Genomic DNA, 22,874 nt, shown 5'->3' on the forward strand with positions numbered 1-22,874 from the left:
TTCTCTCGCTCTGACACTCTTTCCTTTGTATCTCCTGGTGTCATGTGCCCCAAAAACAAGACACATCCAGCATTATCCCACATTTCAAGCTGATACGTTTCCAGCAGCCACGTGACAGTTTTAACTTAATTATGCAATCATTGGTTAGAGCTTTTTTCTTCGTGAACAAACAATCATCTTATCAATCCTGTATTCCGTTTATCTATTTTCCAGGTTCGCACACTTTTTGTCAGCGGTTTGCCCATGGACGCCAAGCCGCGTGAACTTTATCTACTATTCAGAGCCTACGAGGTGAGTTTTGGTTGATTTTTTCCCTAGAAAACATATCTTAAAAAATTGAATTTAGGGCTACGAAGGATCTCTATTGAAAGTAACTAGCAAAAATGGCAAAACTGCATCGGTAAGTGCGGATTTTGAAACCAATCAAGGGGTGTCCTTGCTCATAATTGTTTTTTTTGTTTCTAGCCCGTGGGCTTTGTGACATTCCATACAAGAGCTGGAGCCGAGGCAGCCAAACAGGATCTGCAGGTAATACATTCACTCGTTAATGATATTTCTATTTCAAAAGAACACCAAAATAATTTTTAGCAATTTTTTGAATCGAAAAACAAAAAACCCCTCCCTCTTCTCGGCGAATAAAAAGTATATACACTGTAAAGCACACAAACAAAAAAAAACAAATAAATTTAAATACTTGTATAATCGTAATGCCTGGCTTCCTAAAAAAAACAAAAACAAAAACAAAATACCGTTTTTAGGCCCTCTTAGCCGCTGCTATCCCCAACAAAAGCAACAACAAATGCAATGTGTATCTCAAAATCAAAAATGATTTTGCATCATCACCTTCCACAACAACAAAAAAAAAACCAACAACAAACACACCAAAAAAAACACATGCTTGCATTTGAAAAATGACAAAAAATGAATAAAATACATTTCACACAAAAATCGCATTAAGTGTTTCCCCCTCTCTGTCTTACTCTCTCTCGCTGTCTCTTTCTGTCTTTATTAAGTTGTGTATTTTTATTGTTTTTGGTAATGCATCTACCCCTCTCTCTCTCTCTTACTCTTTGCTCCCAGTCTATCCCTATCCCAAAAAACACAAACACACAGTCACTGAAAGTCACACACTCACACCTTTAAACGGGTACACTCATCACACTCACACACTCAAAAAACACAAACTCTCATTTATGGCAAAAGCTCTCTGCAAGAAACAACAACAAAAGGCAAAAGCGCAAAAGCACCAACAACAACAAAAACAACGACAACGAAATGAAAGCCACTTCTCAAGCCTCTGGTGCATGACCCCCCCTCTCCCAATCACACACTATCTCTCTCTCTCTCTCTCTCTCTCTCGCGAAGATAGCCCCTTAAGAAAAAAAAGCTCACACTCTACCCAAAATGATCGTTGATCGGCGAAAGCTCTTGAAGAGGTTGTCTTCCACTATATGATGTCTTCTAACGGTCACCGTTTATCCTTCTTGAATGAAAACTGGCCATTAGTTCTTGTCATTTAACGTTTACATGCGAATGGTAACTTGAAATTCCCTTTTTTTGTGAAGAACACTCTATTTACTTGGTTTGAGTCGCCTTTTATGCCTCATTCCATTCTATGAGTGCCATTCATTCTTCACATTCAACGTTTACATGTGAATGGCAACTGGGAAATCAGTATACAAGTTTTTGCCCCGAATGCCTCTCATTAGTGGCTTTTTATTCCAATGGTTCCATTGACTTTAGTCATTTTATGCTAACATGTGACTGGCAAATAGGAAACGGGCTTGAATACTCTATTTACTCGGTTGGAATACATTTCCTTTGTGTTGTTTCTTACACCGATTCCACTGATTGATATCCTGCAACGTTTACAGGCGAATGGCAACACGGAAATCGCTTTAAATGTCACTCCCATAGAGAAAACCCAGACTTCCTTTGGAACCGAGCCATCTCTAGCCTAGAAACAAACACAATATAAGAAGCTTTAAAACCCACCCTGAAAAAATCGCCTATCAAACAAATAAATGGGCTTTACTTAGCTTACTATTTGTATAGTCCTTGCTAGAAGTCTTTACCCAAAGAGATGCCCGTTTTTTAATGAAACCCCCCCTAAACCAAAGCCCCTACCACACCCCAAAAACCACCAAAGTACATACAGTGCAGGCACAATCAATATATAGATTAAATATGACCACGTTGAATGACCACCGCCCCTCCCCGCCTGCCCTGCCCTAACCCTCCAAGCAAATGAATAAAAAAGCTCTACTAAGAAAATTATTATTCATTCACAACTTTTTGAATATTAAACGCTACTTTCACGCGACATTCAAAATTATTTTTGGCGAATTGTTGCAAAAAGAAAAGAAAAACAGGAGTCTCTTGAAAAAAAAAAACTATAACAAAAACAAAGAAAAAAAATACAAAATAGAAAATACAAACCGCTGTATTTTGATCTGATCATTTACAGCAGGGTGTACGCTTCGATCCCGATATGCCCCAAACAATTCGCTTGGAATTCGCCAAGAGTAACACGAAAGTGAGCAAACCCAAACCACAGCCCAATACAGCGACAACAGCCTCACATCCTGCATTGATGCACCCACTCACTGGACGTAAGTAAAAAAAAAAAAAAAAAAAAAAAAAAAAAGAAAAGAAAAAAATAAAAAAGTATGAGATTTCGGCAGCTGCTAATTTCTTTAGTTTTTTTTTTTTGGTTTCTTTTATTTTTCCTTTTTACTGTATGTAGTTAATATTAATAAAAAACAAAACAAAAGTACATTATGTTTAAGGGTACAAAAAAACCGAAAACGAAGGCGTACTCGATAACGATAAACGCAGAGCACAATCCTAACTTATCGACACACACACACACAAACACAAATGACAAAAACGAAACAAAACAAAAAAAAAATACATGCTTCAAAGTGCACACACACACAAAATCTATTTTATAGTAACTAAGTATATAAATACCGTATCTATGTATGCTATAATTATCATATATATATTATCAAAGTCGCTATTGGGTCTTACATATATATATATAATCCCAACTATAGGTTACAACAACAACAAATAATAACTATACTTTATATACATATATAATGTACTGCACTTTGATCACTTGTAACACTTTGTTTCAAAACTCTCACACACTCTCAGACACACGCAACATACCCACAAAACACACACACACACACACAACCACAGAGATACTCTAAAAAGGACTAGCACTCGCCAATACAAAAAATAAAGAAGAAAGCTCTAAATTGTAGACAAGAGGAAGCCTCAAAGTGCCAGTCAAGGGAAAGGGATGGAAAAAGGCAAATAGTTCCGAAAGTTAGGGCTGAAAATGGCAACATTAAAGACCCCTAGCAAATCTAATTTTAGTTTTATATACCGAAAACTTAAAGTACATTTTTGTTTTGGGACGAAAACTAATGTAGAACTGGTTCCGAAACTATCGCCTGAAACCTACTCCATCACTTGAATAAAAAGGGGATTTTCTTACCATAGAAAATAAAAACTTAAGGCAAATATTTAAATGTTTATGTTAAGGCTGAAAGGTAACCTTTTTCAGCATTGAAAGTTTATGAAATTCATTCCCAATTCAAGAAAACTACTTGAGAAACCGATACCTTAGTACAAATGGTTCAAAAATGTTTATAAAATGTTCAATCTGCCAAGAAATCTCCTTAAATTTATCAAAATTTATATAGAATTTACATCCTTCAATAGAAATACCCCTAAATGAACTATAGCTCTCCAATCAGTCCTCAAATGCAGTCGAAAAATTCCAGAAAATACCCAAAACTATCAAAATTTATATAGAAGAAAAACTAGATGAAAACTAAATAAACTAGAGCTCTCGAACCTGTCCCTAAATGTAGTCAAAAAATAACCAAAACTATAAAATATTTATAAAGAATTTACATCCTTCAATAGAAAAAGAAAATCTCACACCCCTACGGAACTAGTTCTTTAAAAAGCCAAACTTTCCATCCCTGGCCAACCCAAACCAAATAAAAGACTGAGACAACGAACTTTAACTTAAAATAATATAACTATACATTTTTACGTTTTTGAAAACCCGTTCTTGTTCTATTTCCATTTTTTTGATTTTTGTCAACTAAAAACTAAAAAAAAAGAAAAAAAAACAACGTGTTTTCTATGTAAAATCAAATCAAAAAATTAAATTGATTTGGAGCTTGGGAGATTATCAAACTAATTAGTTTACTATTCTCCATTTTTCATAGATCTGGGTGGGCCGTTCTTTCCGGGCGGACCGGAGTTATGGCATCATCCGTTAGCGTATTCGGCAGCAGCCGCCGCTGACTTGCCCGGAGCTGCAGCACTGCAGCATGCAACATTAGTGCATCCGGCCCTGCATCCGCAGGTGCCAGTGCGCTCCTATCTCTGACTAAATACAGACAAAGTAATGGAGCAGCCTATGCATCAAGTAAGTCTCCCCTCCCCCCTTGTCTCTTCTATGTATTTATCCTATGTCTCTCTTTTTGCAGACTCAAATGACCATGCCGCAACATCATCAGACCACTGCTACTGCTATACATCCTGGGGCAGCTGCAATGGCACATATGGCCGCTGCTGCTGCCGCGGCCACGCCACAGAATGCTGCTGCGGCAGCCACGGCCGCCGCCGCCGCTGCTGCTGCTGCCCAACATCATCATTTTTTATCGAGTCCAGCGCTTGCAAGTCCCGCCGGATCCACGAATAATGCCACACATCCGGCTAATCCACAAATAGCGGCAAATGCACCCTGTTCCACGCTGTTTGTGGCCAATCTTGGACAATTTGTCTCCGAACATGAGCTCAAGGAGGTCTTCTCTAGGTAAATATTAATGAACACACTCTAAAAAGCAAAGAAAAAAGAAAGAAAACACAGCACCCGACCACCCAACACACCCACAAACCACCCATTTTTTTTTAGGCACTTTTTTCGTGAGAGAGAAAAAATTACTAACCAGAACTAACTTTTATGCGTTCTCTTCCTTGGTTCGTTTGTTCGCCTACCACCTACCACCACCAAAACCACCAACCACCAAATACCACTCGATCACCTCTATTGTATAATACATTGATATAACCACCGATATCTGCCAATATATATCTACCCAACAACAAACCAAATATATCAAATATAACCATGCACAGTATGCCTGGCTTTTGTCGCCTACGAATGCACACAAAAGGTATGCACCAAATCACAACTTCTATGCCTCTGACTTTGTCTTCAACTTTGAAAACCTCTACAAAAACAACTTCAACTTCCTACTCTCCAAACAACAACAAACTATCGAATGCAACAACAACAACAACAACAGTCATGGGCACAACAGCAGCAACTGGCTCAAGCTGCTCCATCAATAACAACAACAACAACAACAACAACAGCAGCACCAACGCTCAACAACAGTTACAACAACAGCAACATCCAGTGGCGTTTATTGAATTCAAGGATGCACCTAGTGCCGCCCAGGCCATGCAACAGCTGCAGGGCAAGTATCTACTAAGCTCCGATCGTGGATCCATACGGATCGAATATGCCAAGAACAAAATGTCCAACGATATAACAACAATTGTTGGTAAAGCACAACATCAAGCACAGCCGCCACCACCACCACCGCTATATATACTGAATGGTAATGAACAGCTACAGCTACAGCAGCACTTGCAACAGCAACAGCAACAGCATCTGCAACAACAGCAACAGCAACAACAACAGCAGCTACTCCAACAACAACAACAACAACAGCACGTATCAATGGCAACAGATTGCACCAACAACGGCACCAATGATAGCACCACCAACACCACTAGCGTTGTTGTTAACTCCATACAGCACCACAACCAACTTCATCATCCTTCAAATCAGCACCACCAAAATCATCTCTTTAGAGACGTATGTATTAATTCTGAAGTGAAACAACTGATCGAAATAAAACAAAAAACCAAACAAGATCTATGTGTGTATGTGTGTGTTAATCTAACCCCTAGATGATCCACATATATGCTGTCTATCCCCTAGATTCCTAGCTGCTTGATCTATTCCTAAACTATCAAACCAACAATTTATGTATTGTAGCTTTACTTAAACCCTCATTTAACTGTGACTTTTAATTTCAACAAAGTTTTAGAAAAAGATTTATATAGAACATATAGATGGGATGTATTTGAAGGCTTAAAGAAGAGTTTTCTATGGCTAATACCAACCGTAGAGCCCACTTCTGCTCTCATTTAGTTCGTTAGATATTGGTAGAGTCCTTTTTCTACTAAAAGATTGCATGTTTGCACACATATCTAGCTTATTGTCTCATTTCCTTCCTTAGATAAGGCATTTGATCTCTCCAAAAAATTCTTTTTATAGCGGATTCCATACGTAGAGTCCACCTTTAATATTCGAATTCACTTAATCTCTCCTTATCTTCATTAAATTGTGCTGTCTTCGCACTTTTCCGCCTGTTTATGTCACTCCAAATAAAAATCGTGGTCCTTTTTAGTAATATTTCCGCATCCTCTCTCAATATTTTCGTTAAATAAAGTATCTGAGCAGTCAGAAAAAAAGATGCCTGCTATTAGAAAGCATTTACCCTCTAATATTCTTCTTTAAACTATGGCGTTCTCAGACTTTTTAATCTCACATAAAAATCCAGTAATATTTCCACATTCTCTCAATATTTTCCTTAAAAAAATCATCTTAGCACTCAGAAAAACAAATTTTGCTGCTATTAGAATGCACTAAACCTCCAATTTTCTATGGCGTCTTCACACTTTTTGATCTCACATCAAAATCATATATCTTTTCAGTAATATTTCCTCATTCTGTCTCAATATTTTTGTTAAAAAAAGCATCTTAGCGCTCAGAAAAAAATGGATGCCTGCTTTCTTTCTTAATATTCTTGGTTAAACTATTTCACATCAAAATCCTGTCATTTCTCAGTAATATTTTCTCATTCTCTCTCAATCTTTTCATTAAATAAAGCCCTATAACCGTAGAAACCACTTCCGCTTTTCGAATGCCTGAGTGCACAGCTTACACTCTCATTCTCAACCTTAGATCTACTCGTAATTCCGAATCGTGTAAATACATCATCTAAATGTTCTATAATCTTTGGCGTATAGCTCCCAACCTTGCACTCCTTTTCACACACACAAACACTTTGTTCACCCTTTGACCCATAAATATTAGATGCAAAAACCTCCATTCAATCTACCGACAAAAAAAGGGTCCACAAACCAATCCTCTAAAGCATGAGACCCTTTTTACTAACCTGGCATAAAGCCGTACAGCCCCCATTAAATATTTATAAAATTTTGCAAATTGTTATTGTTAAGCTTTGGTGCTCGTTTACTTTTGCATGCTACTCGTACCACCTACAACCACTCGAACCACAGCAACAACAACAGCAGCAGCAGCATTCAACAGCAGAAACAAGTAAGAAGACCCCCCCATGCCACGTCCATGCCCCCGCCCAAGGGAGTGGGAGTGGCCACAACAATTGGAGCCACATTTAAATACAAATTATAACACACACAAAATGCAGTAGAAAGTAGAACCCCAACAAGTTATGACTTGATTATGATAGTAGTAAAAGTTAGAAGGGCGCCAGCAAGACAGGTGGCCATAAAGACAGAGAGAGAGAGAGAGAGAGGGAGACAGAGAGTGGGTTAGAGCGGGGTAGACCGGGGTAGACCGGGTTAGAAGCTTTTACTGCCACTGCCACTGACTTCTCCCCAGACATCCGCTCTATAAATGTTAGCTTCCGTTGAGACTTGAGCACCTCTTGCTCTGCCTCTCCCTCTCCCACTCCCACTCCCACTCCCGCCACATGTGTGTGTGTGTTCACGTCTTTCAAAATGCTAAAAGACCACATAAATTTAGTTTTTCAATTTGCTGCAAGAAAAAACAGCACCAGCAAACAGCAGCAGCAGCAGTCGTGGGGAGCAAAGTTTATAAAAAATGCAAAAAATTAAACACATGCCACACCCATATTGCCACACCAGTTCGCTGCCACTCCGCCGAATGCCATACACTCCACTGCCACTAAAAAGTCTTGAAAAATATTACACCATTTCCAGGTTTAGAGCAGATTTTACACTAGAGGTTTCTCACCGATGCGCAGGTGCTTTTTTTTTGCCATTCACACTTTTTGCACACGATTTCGTAGGTAAATCCAGTCGACTCGGTATTAGAGATGCTTTTACTGTAGGATTTCTAACGACTCTAATTTACAGGCTTTCAATTTTGCCATTCACATTATTCGCTTCAGATTTTAAGCCCATTACAGTCGGTATTTGATGCCATTCGCATTATTTCCACAGTACTCTGTGGGTAAATTCAGTTGGTTCAGACTTAAAGCTGCTTTTCTATAATTTTTCTACCGAAACTAATTTATCCTGACTACATTTTGCCATTCACATTATGCGCTTACGACTTCAAATGATTTTAGGCCTTCACATTATTCGCTTAGGATTTTAAACCTAATTACAGTCGGTATTTTATTCCATTCACACTTTGGTAGGAAAATTCAGCTTGTTCGGAATCAAAGCTGCTTTTGATTCACTGTCATTCAATTTTGCCATTCACAATATTTGTAGGCAAACTCAGTAGGTTTTATAAGTCACATTTATACAAATCTTGGAATACTGTTTTTCTGAACAAAAAGTTACTCTAGTAAAATCAGTCGACATCTTTGTTTAGATCTGAATTGATAGATTCAAATACACCAGCAAAACAGCTCCGTAATTTTGTGCTAGTAAAAAAAGTTTCGATAAAATTAAATTTTTTTTTGCAAAATAAAAATGGCTAAAAAGAATCAGGTGGAAGCAGTGCGTCGCGGCAACTACTACGCCATTCTGGATGTGCCCGAGACTTACACCAAGCCAGAGACTTCCACCAAGCCAGAGACTAAGATGACCCCTAAAATGGCCAAGAACCGGGACCCCAAAGCCGGCAAGGCCTTCAAGACTTGCACCAAGATCAAGGCCTGTGATGAAGGGCAACGAAAAGAACCCAATTACCAATCGCTATTGACTATATTGAACAAGTTCATCGCAGTGATGATCTTTTTCCTAGTAGTGGGCTGCCTGTTCCGTAGTCCCAGCTATCGCCCGAGCAAGTCGGAGGACTTCCCTGTTGAATGCTTGACCGCCAACCGCAAGATTCCATACTATATAGCCCCGAACCAGAACTGCTTCCCAACGAAACGGGAAATGGATGTCGAAGAAAAGTATCTGGACTCTTTGAAGGCTTCTTGCGTTGCGGAAGTTCATTACCGGGATGTCCTGTTGGCTCATGCAAACAACCACAAGACACCGTCGTGCGACTGGCTGAACTCGAAACTCAACTAGGAGCAACTTGATATTGATGATTAATAATGTTCTAAAAACGAAAGTTCATGTTAATATGGTTTTGTTTTTATTTTCTGATATATTGAAAGGTAACTCCTGGGTTAAAGGGTAGAGATTTTGCCATTTTTATAGTGTCAAAACCAGAAATTTCGTTTTTTTTGCTCGCTCACTCGGTATTTGATTGTCGGGTAGAGGGAAGAAGCTTCTTAGAGCAGCTGGTGGCATGGAAATTTAACCTTTTTCTTTTGTAGTTTATGAAGTATTTAGAAAAGGCCCCAAGCCAAATCCTAAAGCATGTTGAAAACTCACCCAAAGCACACCACAATTTGAGAGCATGCTCTGCATCCAACCCAATAAAAAACAAAGCCCCAACAAACCATCTATGAGACATTTACTAAAGCTATATGTTTCCTCAATTATTTACAGAGGAGCGGGTATGGAATCACGGCATGATTTGCTCGCTAAAAAACTAGAGAGGGAAATGCAACAACAACAGCAGCAGCAACAGACACAACAGCAGCAACAACAGCAACAGCAGCAGCAGCAGCATCATCATGCAGCAGCAGCGGCAGCGCAGCATTACCATCAGCAGGCAGCGCAGCACCACCACCACCAGCAGCAGCAACAACAGCAGCAACAGCAGCAGCAACAGCAACAGCAGCAGCAACACCTGAACCACCATCATCAGCATCATCATCATCATCACCATCAGCAGCAACAGTTCTTGATGACGCCGACAGCAACCTGACGATTCCATCACTATGGAACGCCGCATGCCACACATCTGCTGCAGCAGCAGCAGCAGCAACATCCGCCGCAGCAGCAGCAGCAGCAACATCATCATATCTACTCGTATGTGGTGCCGGCAGTCAGTCACATAGCAGCCTGATGGATGATGATCCACATTTGAGTTTGAAAGTTCATAGGTCAAGAAAGGAGCTCCCCCGCATGCAACGGATTCATGCGCAACAAAAGGAGGCAACAACAACAACAACAAACAAAACAAGAAAAAACTTTAGTTCTAGAACAAAGCAAACAAAAAAAAAACCATAAAAAAAACTATAAAAAATGAAAGAAAAAAAAAACAAAAAAGAAAGTTAATTTATAGACGAGGAGGAGGAAGAAAGCAGAGAGAAAGAAGGAAAGAGAAACCCCCGTAATCCCAGTTTAGTGAAATTTTTCGACAGAAGAAAAGCAGAAGAAAAGCAACAGCAGATTGTAGAGGAACCAAAAACAAAGCAAAGCAAAAGCAAAAACAAAAGCAAACAAATAAATAATGAAAATGTGGGAAAAACTTGTAGTAAAATATACAAAATATACGATAGATCGGAAAAAGCTGAGCGAACTACTTAAACTAAAGTTTAGACGATGATATGCCCCTTATAAACAAGTACATATATATATATATATACATATACATAAACCCCATATATATGTGTGTATATATTTATAATAAATATTAATTATATATAGCAAAAAAAACAAAGGCAAATGAAAAGCTGAATCAAGAAGAGTCTCTTTTGTTGAATTGATTTTATTGAAACCCCTCCCCCCAACCCCGTCTCCCCCCCCCCCATCAACAAAAAATGGAATTGAAACATGAAATTTTATGATTTTCTTGCTTGATTTTTCCTTTTGGTTTTCAGCAGCTAAATAACAAAAAATATAAATATAAACGAAAATTAAAACAATTTAAGAAGTAAAAAAAATATATAATTATAGCTTAACCGAATGTGCCCTTTAAATAGCTCTCTTTCTAGAAATATAAAAACAAAATATGACAAAAAAAAAACAAACAAATACAACAATGTATGGTAATAATTTGTATAATTATTAAGAAAGAAAGGACAATTTTTCAGATGCAACAAACAACGAGTGTAGTCGATGATGTCATTACTGAAAGCTGGTTTCGCAAAACAAAAAACAAAAACAACAAAAAACAACAAAAATTTATTTGTTACAAAATGAATTTGAAAATTTACTCGAAATGTTGCAGGTGTTGCAGGTGCCGCCGCGCTGTAGTAAAGATAAAAGACTCGAAAAACAAGCAGATTTTCTAGAAAAAAAACATAAGAAATGAAATGAAAGGACACTCTAAAACAAAACAAACTTTCCGCCCAAGAAAATGATTTACGTTTTTTTTTTCGAGAATTTCCCCCGGACAAAAGGGGGGACGCCCTTCCTAAAGACTCTATTCCTAAACTACATTTCGAAATGCTAGAACAATCAAATCACATTTCAAAACCCAACCAACGATTTAGATGGGGGCGCCGAAAGATCAGGGGAGATCGCAGAGATCGAAGTGGGAGAGAGAGTGGGTTATAGCTTTGCAGGAAAAGGACGAGTAAATAAAATCAATTTACATATCAAACAACAACAAATTGTAACTAAAAAAATTTATAAAAATTAAACCTAAACTAACTAAAAAAAATAGAAACATTCAAAGTCAAAAAATGAGTTCGTTCAGTTTTTCTTTTTTTTGTACACGGTTTAAAATCTTTAAATATTTTACCAAAGTTGTCCTTAATAATTTAACAATTTGTTAAACAACAAAAACAAAAAATATACTAATTTTTAATGGTTTCGTTTTTAAGAATTTTTGTTAGTTTAAGGGTTTTTTTAGAAATGTGACTAGACATACCAAAGGCATATTGGAGACAATTGTTAAGAGAAAAATATGTAAAAAACATGAACAATCGATTAATCGATTAATAATTGGTAAACACACACATTTTATTCTTAGGTTTTCCTTGACGTTTTCTCTCTAACATTTTTTTAGTCGAATGTAAAACGCATATTCCGTCCAATTACATTTCTTGCTTTCCTCTTGCCCCCCCCCACCACCACCACCCCCTTCATCTCAGCCTCGCGTTGGTAACAGAATACATCATCGGAAAAGTCTCTATCTATAAGTCTGTAACACACACACACACACCCCCACACACACACACAGAACAGATAGAAGTTAAAAAAAAACAAAAAATTAGTTAAAGGTTCTAGTGTTTAAGAGAGGGGTGGAGAGAAAATGTTTAATTATATTATATATACTAATGCATATCATAAAATTGCGCCTTTTAAAACAAACAATTTAAACAACAAATATTTACAATTAAACAGTAAGCATTAATTAACAAAAACAAACAATTAATAGAAGCTAAACAACAACAACAAAAAACAAAAACAAATATTTTCGAAATTAATTTTTAAGACTTAAGAAAAGCAATGGAAATGTATGTTAGTGTGTGCGTGTGCGTGTGTGTGTGTGTGTAAGGAAATTTTGTGTGCAATTTTCAACCAACGCGAACCCCCGCCACCGCCCCCCCAGAGGCTTGATTTTTCAGACATTCTTCGAAACTAAACAAAAAAAACTTCATGGCTACTATATAGATTTCCGATTTCTAGTTTAGATATCATCAGAAAAAAACAAAAAAAAAAACAAAAAACCACTTAGAACGTAAACTAAAGAATGGCATTGGAAAATGAATGAGAAGAAAAAAAAACCTAAACTAAACAATATGAATTATGGGAACATTATATGAATATATATACACCACACATATAGTATATATACATATATATAAATATAGATATATATAAAAAACATTTTTGGGAAAACAACAACAGATACATATCAGCAAACAAACGGATAAAGCGAATGGATAAACGGAGGGAATGATGGAAGGATGGAAGGAAGGAAGATGAAGGAGAAAACTTTTACAATAAAAGCGATATGTTTTGATGTGGTTTTTAAACACTTTTTTAAAACATTGTAAGCATAAAAAGGCAGTAAAGCAGTTACCAAAAAAAAAAAAACAAAAAACAAAAAATAATATTGAAAAACAATTTAGTAATAGATTATGGAACTACTTACCAAGTAAAATGGCATAATAGTAGCTATAATAGAAAGACAGCAGAAAAAACATTAAATATTTATTGTATTTGTATTTGTTATAATTTTATCCCAAATATTGATTGCCTTATGTTTGCCTAAAAAAAAAATAAAACAAAAATAATATTACTAATTTCTAAGTAATTTATGTGTACTCCCCCCCGCCCCCCGAACCCCATTCCTACCCTAATAATATACGATATATCTTTTGTGTAGCCTTAACTTAGAAAACTTTTTCAATTGACGGTATTAATTATGCATAATAAAAACATTTATATTTTGTTCGTTAAACAAAAAAAAAACAAAAAAATCACTTTTATTGTTTTAATTCTCAGAAACATACAAGATTAAAAACCTTTGAAGAAACGAATTTTAAATTAGTGAAAATTTTGAAAAGAAACCAATACTATACAAAATACATATATACTATATATATAGATATATGTATGTATATGCAACTGTCATGTCATTCAAATACTAGAAAACGGGGACATTTGCTGTAAATTTGTAATACTATCTGCAGACATATATATATATAGTATATGTAGGGAATATAGGGAGTTAAGTTTAGAGGGAAAACTGATATCTGATATTGAATATTGAAAATATCAAGCAGAGAAAAAAACAACAACAACAACACACACACAAGTCGAAAACATATCAAACTCGTGCCCGATTAAAACTATATATACACACACATATGATATATATATATACAACCTATATATATCTATGGAAAAGCAAAACAAGAAAGCAAGAAAATTATGAAATCTATTATCAAGGATAAATCACTCGAAAGTTGAGTCAATTTTTATCAGTAAATCATACGAAATAAATGCGTAATGGCGTAATGGAGTAATATTAAATATTAATATTTAAAAAAACAAACAAAAAATGGCAAATATTTGTCTATTTTGAGGCTCATTTATTTAGCATTTTCTGCAAAAAACAAAAACAACCAAACAAATTATTACTTTCTTTCGAAACAAAGGAAATCTTTTGCTAATAATGTAAAAAAAAAAACAAAAAACAAATTGATTTTTGAAGCAAAACCAACAAATAGCTAAATATTATTAAAAAAAAACAAAAAACTTACATAAAACAGTAACAAAAAACTCGTATATATATATAAATATAAATATCAGCCTTGTTCTTTATATATATATACACATATATATATATATTTGAAAAACAGTAAAAAGCAAAAAAAAAGAAACCATACAAAAAGAATATTAAAAAATAAATTATTAACTACTAAAAAAAAAAAAAGTATTTAGCGAAAATATTGTATTTGTGAGTTTAAATGTATTGTTGCATACGAAATACCAAAATGAAAGCCGAACCACTCGATTGGCAGTGAAAGAAACCGATAAATGAGCAAAGAAACGATTGGCACGAACCGCAGAGAAACAAAGTTAAAAAGAGAGACAGAGAAATTAAATTACAAAAATTACAAATTACAAATGCAGATTATTTCAAATTATAAATAATTGTCACAGCAGCAGAAAGACAGACAGACAGAACACCCCCCTACCCTCTTCTCCCACACAAGAAATTATACAATTTGATAATGATAATATTTTCAAGCGATCGAAGAGTCAGAGGGAGGAAGCACAAACGACGTTATACACATGTATATCCGGGTCAATTGGGGACATGACGAAACAAAGCGCAGTTTGCTGCAGCAGGCGACAAATTATAATAATAATAATAATACAAATAATAAATAAAAACTTTAACAATTGTTTTGTGTAATTGTACAAGCATGGAATTTGTTGTGGCGAATCATCATCAATCAGCTTGGGTTTCGGGTTCGGTTTCGGTTTCGGGTTCGGGTTCGGGTTAGGTTTCGGGTTTCACCTTTTGCCGCTAGCGATAAGTTGGGCTAAATATTTGCTTTGTTTGCGATTTGCTTTGGATCCCCTCTTATTGTGGGGGATATGGGGTGTATAAATTTCTTGTTGTCCTCCCTATAAGGCAATGGAATCGCCCTCAACTGAGCTCCGAAGTACCACAGAAATGTTTTTCTTGGACCAGAAATTACGTAATCGATAAATAATCAGTTACCGATGTTTATTATCGTTGTGATGATTATATAATGAATAAATGATTATTTATCGATTATATGTTTGAAAAATATTTTTAAAATATGTCTAATCGATTTTATTATTTTTACATTATTTTTTATCGAGTATATTATTTTTACAATTTTATTTATCGACTATTTTTTTAAAATGGTTATTTATCGTTTAAAGATTATTTGTACATGATTATTCATAGATTATATGTATTATTTTTTCAATATTTAACGATTATATTTTTTTTAAATGGTTTTTTATCAATTATATTATTTCCATAATATTTCTTATCGAATTATATAATAATTTATCGTTCATATAATTTTGACTTGATTATTTATGGTTTTCTAAAATTGATCAACAATATCGACTTGGAACGTTTTCATAAATTTTGTTCCCATTATGCACTCCACAAAGGATTAAGGGGAGTCCCAATACTCGATTCTATAGGTCTCAGCCCGCCTCTTATCGCTCAGTTCCCAGATGACCCCAGATGACACACACTGTCGATAAGCGAGGAACACACCCAACAACGGGTCATTAGCATTAATCCAGTTCAGACTTAAACAAAGATAAAGGAATGGATTCAAACAGGAAGAGAACTCAACCTTCCCTTTAGAGAGAGTGCGCTACCTGCAGCAGAGACAGAGAGAGAGAGAGGGAGAGGGAGTGCATGAGACACCCTGTTTGAGGGCAGCTGTTGATTTGGAATGGTTTCATTATCTGCCCGACAGACAGTCGTGTTCCGACAGAGCTATAGAGAGGTTGTAGGATGAGATCTTTGTGTGTTTTACTACTCCTCATTGGGATTTCTAGCCAGTGCTTGCCGGCCAAGGCAGATGGCAGCAAGAAAGTCTCCTGCAAGGATGAGCAGGGCAACGATGTGGATTGGTGAGTGTTTCCACGCACAACTTTCTTCGGGATCCCCTCTAAGATCTCTAAGATCTCCCTCGTAGGTGGCACTTGTACAAGCTCCCCAAACATTACCAACAAAACGATCTGGGCAAAGATGTGAGTGGCCTGAGGTACCTGTATGTCACGAGCAACAGCTACGACAACTGGCAGCTGTCTGGCAAGAGGGTAGGCGATGCCGACTCCCTGCCCGCCCAGACGATCAACGCCTTGAATGTGGATCCCACACACACACTGCTGGCGGCCTACAACGATCAGTGGCCCAATGGCACTGTCTTCAGCACCGGCGGCCACGCCAAGGGTCTGGTGGGAAGCGATGGGGAGACGGGCGTGTGGATCGTACACTCAGTGCCGAAATATCCCACCCTGCCGGAGTACACGTACCCCACAACGGGGGAGCATTATGCCCAGAGCATGCTCTGCATCACCGTGAAGGCCGTGGATCTGGAGAAGGTCGGCCAGGTGCTGGTCTACAATGAGCCGCACTTCTACTACGAAAGGAATCCGCTGCTCCAGAGATCGGATCTGCTCTTCCCCAGCCTGGAGAGGGCCATGCACGGCCAATGGCGCACCGAAGCGCCCTTCCAGAAGGATCTGGAACTCCGTTCCTTGGACGGCAAGAAGTTCCGTTTGTTCGGCAAGAGCGGACGCGCCAATGTGGAGCTCTATGCGGATGTGGTGGCTCCTGCCTTGGATGTCAGCCTCTTTGTGGAGGCATGGCGCGATGGGGCCGGCAATCTGCCCAATCGCTGCGGAAGCAACGACAAGGTCTTCAACGTGGAATCGGTCGCCAATCTGGAGCTCTCCGTGGACTTCAAGACCACCCAGGATCACTCCAAGTGGGCCGTGTCCCGCCCCTCAGGCATTTTGCTGTATCATTGGCGTGTGGGCGGCGGCGATTGGATCTGTGTGGGTGACATCAATCGGCAGGAGACGCAACTGAAACGTGGCGGGGGCACCCTGTGCCACAAGAGCTCAAGGGTCTCGAATCTGTACAGGAATCTGGTGGCCAATTATGACAAGTGTGCGGAGGTGTAGTTGGGGAACTTAAAAATTATGATATCTTGTTCCGGAATACAAGGAAACGATTGAACTCTATGTACTCCCATTATTCCGATTGTATTGTAAACAATTTTCAGATAAATATATATTTTATACATCGTTCTATCAAAAGAGATCGTTTTATCCACTATTTTTAAAGATTTTAAGGCATAAAAAAAGAGTGTAAAATAAAGATCAATGGCTCTAAATACTGTTTCGGGCTTTTATGGGGAAACAATTAAAAACCAAAAATCAGTTGCAGTTTTGTGCAATTTCAGTTCATTTTTCGAGATTTAAGGAACTACTTTAATAATTAAATTAAATTTTTGTTTGGGTTTACAACATTTTATTCGATCCACTCTACGTGCCATCTACATGAAAATTACATGTGTCTGTGGCGACATCTGGCTCACATTCTGCCATGCTACCCCTAGCATCGCGGCGCATCACTGGCACCCTCTAACGTTCATTTATGTTCCAAACAACTATCGATTGGGCTCTGTTGGTTAACAGCAGCAAGAAGACAACAATGAGTCTCATTCCATACACAATGTTGCGGCAACATTATTTTGTAAACCGTTTTTTGGTCAAAATAAAATACATAAAGGTAATTAAAAGTAGCAATCTTGTAGCAAATTTATTCATCAATCGTATAAAATTATGATGGCATGGCTAAATGTTCTATATAGCTGGTAATAGTCGACGGAACAAAGAATATGAGGAATTGGTCGTTTTTTTGAATCGAATTTGAATTCGCCGCAGTTCGCCGCAGTTCGCTTTTGCAACAATGAGTCTCATTCTATACACAAAAGTTGCGGCAACATTTCCTTGAAAACCGTATTTTAGTCAAAATAAAATACATTAAGATAATTAAAAGAAGCAATCTTGTAGAAAATGCATTTATCTATGATAAAGCTAAGTGGGGAAATCTATATAGCTTGAAATATAGGCAATACCCGATTCGCCGCAGTTTCGCTTTTGCAACAATGAGTCTCATTCCATACACAAACATGTTGCTAATTCCATGCACACATACCCTGGGGGAAATGAATGTTATAGAATTGTGAATACGTTTGTCTTCCAAGGCTCAGGATCGAGATAAATATATACAAGATACTAATAATACACATGAATAAGTCAAAAACATATCAATTTGAGAAAAGGTCTTAATAAATTACGTTTGATCTTCATATAAAATTAGCGAAATAGGGTGTACAAAGGGCTATACACGCATCACGTCTTCAAATACCAGCAACATTGCGACTGTTTTTTTTGTTGAACTATTTTGTTTAAACCTTTTTTTACAATAAATACAATAAAAGCAAGGATTAAAAACTATCCAATCTTGTAGAAAATTGATTCATTAATCGTATAAAATTATGTGGGCACGGCTAAATGTTCTATATAGCTGGTAATATTCAACGGAATATCAAAAACGAGGAATATGTAAAGTAGAACTTGAATACTTGAGGGTCGGACGGTATTTTTTATCGATAAATCCGCGGTCACACTGAAGAAGAATCGCCAAAATAAATAAATATTGAGAAAAAAAATTTATATAAAAAACGAATCGGGTGATAAGCGTGAAAGATTTTCCCACCCACCCACAAACAGTAGGAATGTTTTGCTGCCTCCGCACCTGCCTCAATGGAGGACAATTGAGGAAACCGATGACAGCTGCCAGTCGCCTAAGAGAGCCCGACGTTCACCTGGATGCAGCGCATATGGGTATCAATAGATAAAAGATAAACCACAACAAAGAACTCTAATCATATAAAGTACTTCCCGAACAGGACCCGATGTCATTCTGCTCTCCCATCAGCTGAGGGTCACGGGCACTGGCGGCGTCCTGGCCACGGCACCGCTCGTCCAGTCCAAGTCCTACTTTGAGGTGAAGATCCAGCAGAGTGGCAGCTGGTCTATTGGCCTGGCCACCCGCCAGACGGATTTGAGTAGGAAAAGCGGTGGCGGTGATCGCGAGTCCTGGTGCCTGTGCTCCGACAATGCCACACGGCACAACGAAGAGGAATTCCGGCCCGTGGTGGCTGCCTGCACGACGCAGCCGCCCTCATCCATCACCAAGACCAGTGCCAATGGCATCCTCAATAATAGTGCGGCAGCGGCAGCGGGTCTCATTTCCATTGAAGATCTGCAACAGGAGGATCTGCTAATGACCACGGGAGTGGCCCCACCGCCAGATATGGGGGAAACGTTGATCGGGACGCCACAGCGTGACTTTCCCGACGAGGGTGACATTGTGGGCGTGGCCTTTGATCATGTGGAACTGAATTTCTATTTCAATGGCAAAAACCTGGAGGTACCCTTCCGAAATGTGCGAGGATCGGCGCTCTTTCCCGTCATCTATGGTATGCTATGATATATCCTTAAAGATCTATTCATTTCATCATTGTTTTTCAGTGGGCAATGGTGCCATTCTGGATATCATTTTGGATAACTTTTCGCATGGCCCACCGCCTGGTTTTGAGCGCATTCTGCTGGAACAGTCTCTTCTTTAGATAGATCTTGTGAGAAAATTAGCCTCGTGGAGAACAAATTATTAACCAAAATGACAGCTAGATAGTGCGTTTCAGAATTATAAGATAGGCAAGAAGCAAAGTGGTAGTGAAGTGAGGAAATGGCCCTTGAAGGCAGCTGAATGAAGGAAAAGTGTTTGATTTTCAAAGAATGTTGAGATTTATATTCCACAAATGAGTATTCGTTGGCATTTTGTACTTAAATCATTCGATTCTTAAAGGAAAAACAGTGTGAAGCTTGTTTTTCTTCTCCTTTTACAAACCTATGTATAATCTTTGTATATCTATCCACCAGCACGCAGCTTTATCTATTGGATGGCTTGCTCATTTAAGAAAGATATCTAGTCACTAGCTTGTTAAAGCCTCCCCAAGGTACCCGAAAACTACTGTAAATCTAGTATGCCCCTATATACCCCTGAGTACCAGGTACAAAAACCGTTTCTAGTTCCTTAAACTCTACCCAAAAGATCAATGTATTAACTTAAGCACTAAATCTACTTAAAGATCTGTCAATTCTATACATAAACCTATTAGAAACCTATGAGTATTAAGCGAATAAGAGCTATAATTGTTTAAAATTCTGCCTAGAACTAATTTCCTGATCTTTACCCTGTCTTATAGTTCTGAAAATCACTCTCTAGCCCTAGCAGACTTCAAGTGTATAAAAAGTACAGACAAACCCTTACTAGTCCTCGAACAAACAACAAACATCTATTGAAAACGATGTATTATTATTTGTCCGTGTGTTTTTGTAAATTATTTATATAGCCATGAAACCGCGACTGCTTTGTATTATACACACACCTTATATACTACTATATATCCCTCTTATGGGGAGCCTAGATCTCTCTACAGTTTCACACACATTCCCAATGGTCCAACGATGGGTCCTCTCTTACTTAATCGAGCACGGAAATACCTAACTAACTCTAAGAATTATATCTTATATCGATATCTGCTTTGACAAAAAAAAAACTGATTAATCCGCGCGCGGACAATAAATCTATGTTATGTAATTCCTTTTCCAACGATTTCTATGTCAGGGCCAGAAAATTAAAAAAAATAATACGGAATATATATAACTATTTGGATCTTCAAAATTTGACAGCAGTCGGAGATGATCTATGGCCGGAAAAGGAGAGATCATCCAAATCCATATTGGTCAGGCGGGGGTGCAGATAGCCAATGCCTGCTGGGAGCTCTACTGCCTGGAGCATGGCGTCATTGCCAATGGCCGTTTGATACAACAGCCGCCAGATGACTCGTTTCTCACCTTCTTCGAGTGCACCAGCCAGCAGTCTTGTGTACAGCCGAGAGTCGTGATGATCGACACAGAGCCCACGGTTATTGGTGAGTGTTCCGTACACTTTTTTGTACCTCTTTCATGGGCTTTTCCTTTTGCAGATGAAATCCGTACGGGCGCCTATAAGAATCTCTTCCATCCGGACACTCTCATCACTGGGAAGGATGACAGCGGCAGCAACTTTTCCCGGGGCTATAATCTGATGGCCAGCGAGCTGTTGGATCGCTCGATGAATGCCATTCGACGGGTGGCCGATCGCTGCCGGGGTCTCAGGGGTTTCCTGGTCTATCGGGCGATTGGCGGTGGCTCGGGCTCGGGTCTAGGGACACGCATCATGGAGAAGCTGGTGGAGGATTTCGGCAAGAAGATGACCATAGTGGAGTTTCTGGTGTATCCTTCGCCTTCGTAAGTGCGGAAAGAGTTCGGGTTTCCTTTTTTCTACAACTTTCTTTTGGTCTTAAGGATATCCCCCGTGATTGTGGAGCCCTACAATGCCCTGCTGGCCACACACTTCTCCATGGACTGTGCGGACGTGTCGTTTATTGTGGACAACGAGGCGCTGTATGATATCTGTGCGAATACCCTCAATGTTCCCGCCCCGACCTACACCAATCTGAATCGCATCATTGGCCAGGTGGTGGCGGGTTTTACGGCCTCGCAGCGCTTTGGCGGACAGTCTAGCGTGAGTTTTCAGGAGCTGCAAACGAATCTGGTGCCGTATCCGCGCATCCACTATCCGCTGATCAACTATGCCCCCCTTGTGCCGCACTCGCACGCCCAGTTCGTGAACATGTCGACGGCCCAGCTGACGGGGCAGTGCTTTCAGATGAGCAACCAAATGGTGCGCTGCAATCCCTCGCACGGCAAGTACATGGCCTGTGTGCTGCTCTATCGCGGTGACATTGCCACCAACGAGATCAACCTGGCGCTGGAGAACATCAAGAGGACGCGATCGTTTCGGTTTGTGGACTGGTCACCCACCGGCTTCAAGGTAGGCGTCAGCAACATGCCGCCGGCATACGTGCCCGGCGGCGATCTGGCGCCCACAAACAGCGCCTGCGTGGCCGTCTCGAACAACACGAACATACGGATCGCCTGGTGCCGGCTGGTCAATAAGTTCGATAAGCTGTATCAGAGGCGCGCCTTTGTCTACCATTATGTGGGCGAGGGCCTCGAGGAGGGGAATTTCGCCGAGGCCTCCGAGAATATCTGCCAGCTAGTCCACGATTATCTCGAGGTGGATGCCACGGCACCGAACTCGCGACGCGGCACCGACGCCGACGATGGCGGTTCAACGGGCTCCAATTGATGTTGTGTTCTTTCTCTTCCCCCAAAATATAAACCAAAATTTCACTGTGAAGTAAAGAATCTTCTTTTGGGTAATTGGCCGTGCAATTGATGACTCGATGACTTCATCAAGTACAGCGTTTTCGGTTTGTGTGCGTTTGAGCCAAATTAAGTATTTATGGTTGCGGCCAAAACAAACATTGACCTGGCCCTGCAATTTGCGTTGCATTGACCTCCAGGCTTTTGGGGGCGTGTCCGGGCACAGGATGGCTCTCCGGGGTATAATTAAAATGATGGCAAGAAAAGCCCCCAAACCCCAAAAGGGTTTAGCACGTACCGAGGCAAAAGTCGCGCTTATCGCGATCGCACCCAGGGCAAGGTCTCCCCTCTCTCTCTTTGTCTGTGACGTGACTTACGCACGCTTAAAGCGCGATTATCGATGAAGGAACCCACCGAAAGCC

The 22,874-nt window shown here is 39.1% G+C and overlaps 4 protein-coding genes across 4 annotated transcripts in view; all 4 read left to right on the plus strand.

Moving 5' to 3' along the window:
* Positions 1-10,389, plus strand: part of LOC6594254 (protein couch potato) — a gene marked incomplete at its 5' end in the record, with an annotated part of 73,768 nt that extends 63,379 nt beyond the window's left edge. Inside the window, 7 exon segments of the mRNA XM_026994517.1 lie at positions 214-291; positions 347-400; positions 466-528; positions 2,471-2,612; positions 4,257-4,459; positions 4,521-4,849; positions 9,796-10,389. Of these exon segments, the coding sequence (XP_026850318.1) occupies positions 214-291; positions 347-400; positions 466-528; positions 2,471-2,612; positions 4,257-4,459; positions 4,521-4,849; positions 9,796-10,117 (1,191 nt within the window).
* Positions 10,390-16,089: 5,700 nt separating this feature from the next.
* Positions 16,090-17,421, plus strand: LOC6594082 (plancitoxin-1). The gene is made up of 2 exons (XM_002019752.2): positions 16,090-16,227; positions 16,293-17,421. The coding sequence occupies exons 1-2, from the start codon at positions 16,109-16,111 to the stop codon at positions 17,284-17,286; spliced, it is 1,113 nt and encodes a 370-aa protein (XP_002019788.1). The 5' UTR covers positions 16,090-16,108; the 3' UTR covers positions 17,287-17,421.
* Positions 17,422-18,836: 1,415 nt separating this feature from the next.
* Positions 18,837-20,839, plus strand: LOC6594083 (SPRY domain-containing protein 7). Its single transcript, XM_002019753.2, has 3 exons — positions 18,837-19,017; positions 19,083-19,655; positions 19,708-20,839. Exons 1-3 carry the CDS (start codon positions 18,909-18,911, stop codon positions 19,803-19,805), a joined length of 780 nt encoding a protein of 259 aa, XP_002019789.1. The 5' UTR covers positions 18,837-18,908; the 3' UTR covers positions 19,806-20,839.
* A 48-nt stretch (positions 20,840-20,887) lies between these two features.
* On the plus strand, positions 20,888-22,486 carry LOC6594084 (tubulin alpha-8 chain). The gene is made up of 3 exons (XM_002019754.2): positions 20,888-21,173; positions 21,228-21,531; positions 21,589-22,486. Exons 1-3 carry the CDS (start codon positions 20,948-20,950, stop codon positions 22,433-22,435), a joined length of 1,377 nt encoding a protein of 458 aa, XP_002019790.1. The 5' UTR covers positions 20,888-20,947; the 3' UTR covers positions 22,436-22,486.
* Positions 22,487-22,874: the final 388 nt, after the last annotated feature.

Source organism: Drosophila persimilis, unplaced genomic scaffold (assembly GCF_003286085.1).
Source record: "Drosophila persimilis strain 14011-0111.01,24,50 unplaced genomic scaffold, DperRS2 tig00003933-arrow-pilon, whole genome shotgun sequence".
Lineage (NCBI taxonomy): Eukaryota > Metazoa > Arthropoda > Insecta > Diptera > Drosophilidae > Drosophila > Drosophila persimilis.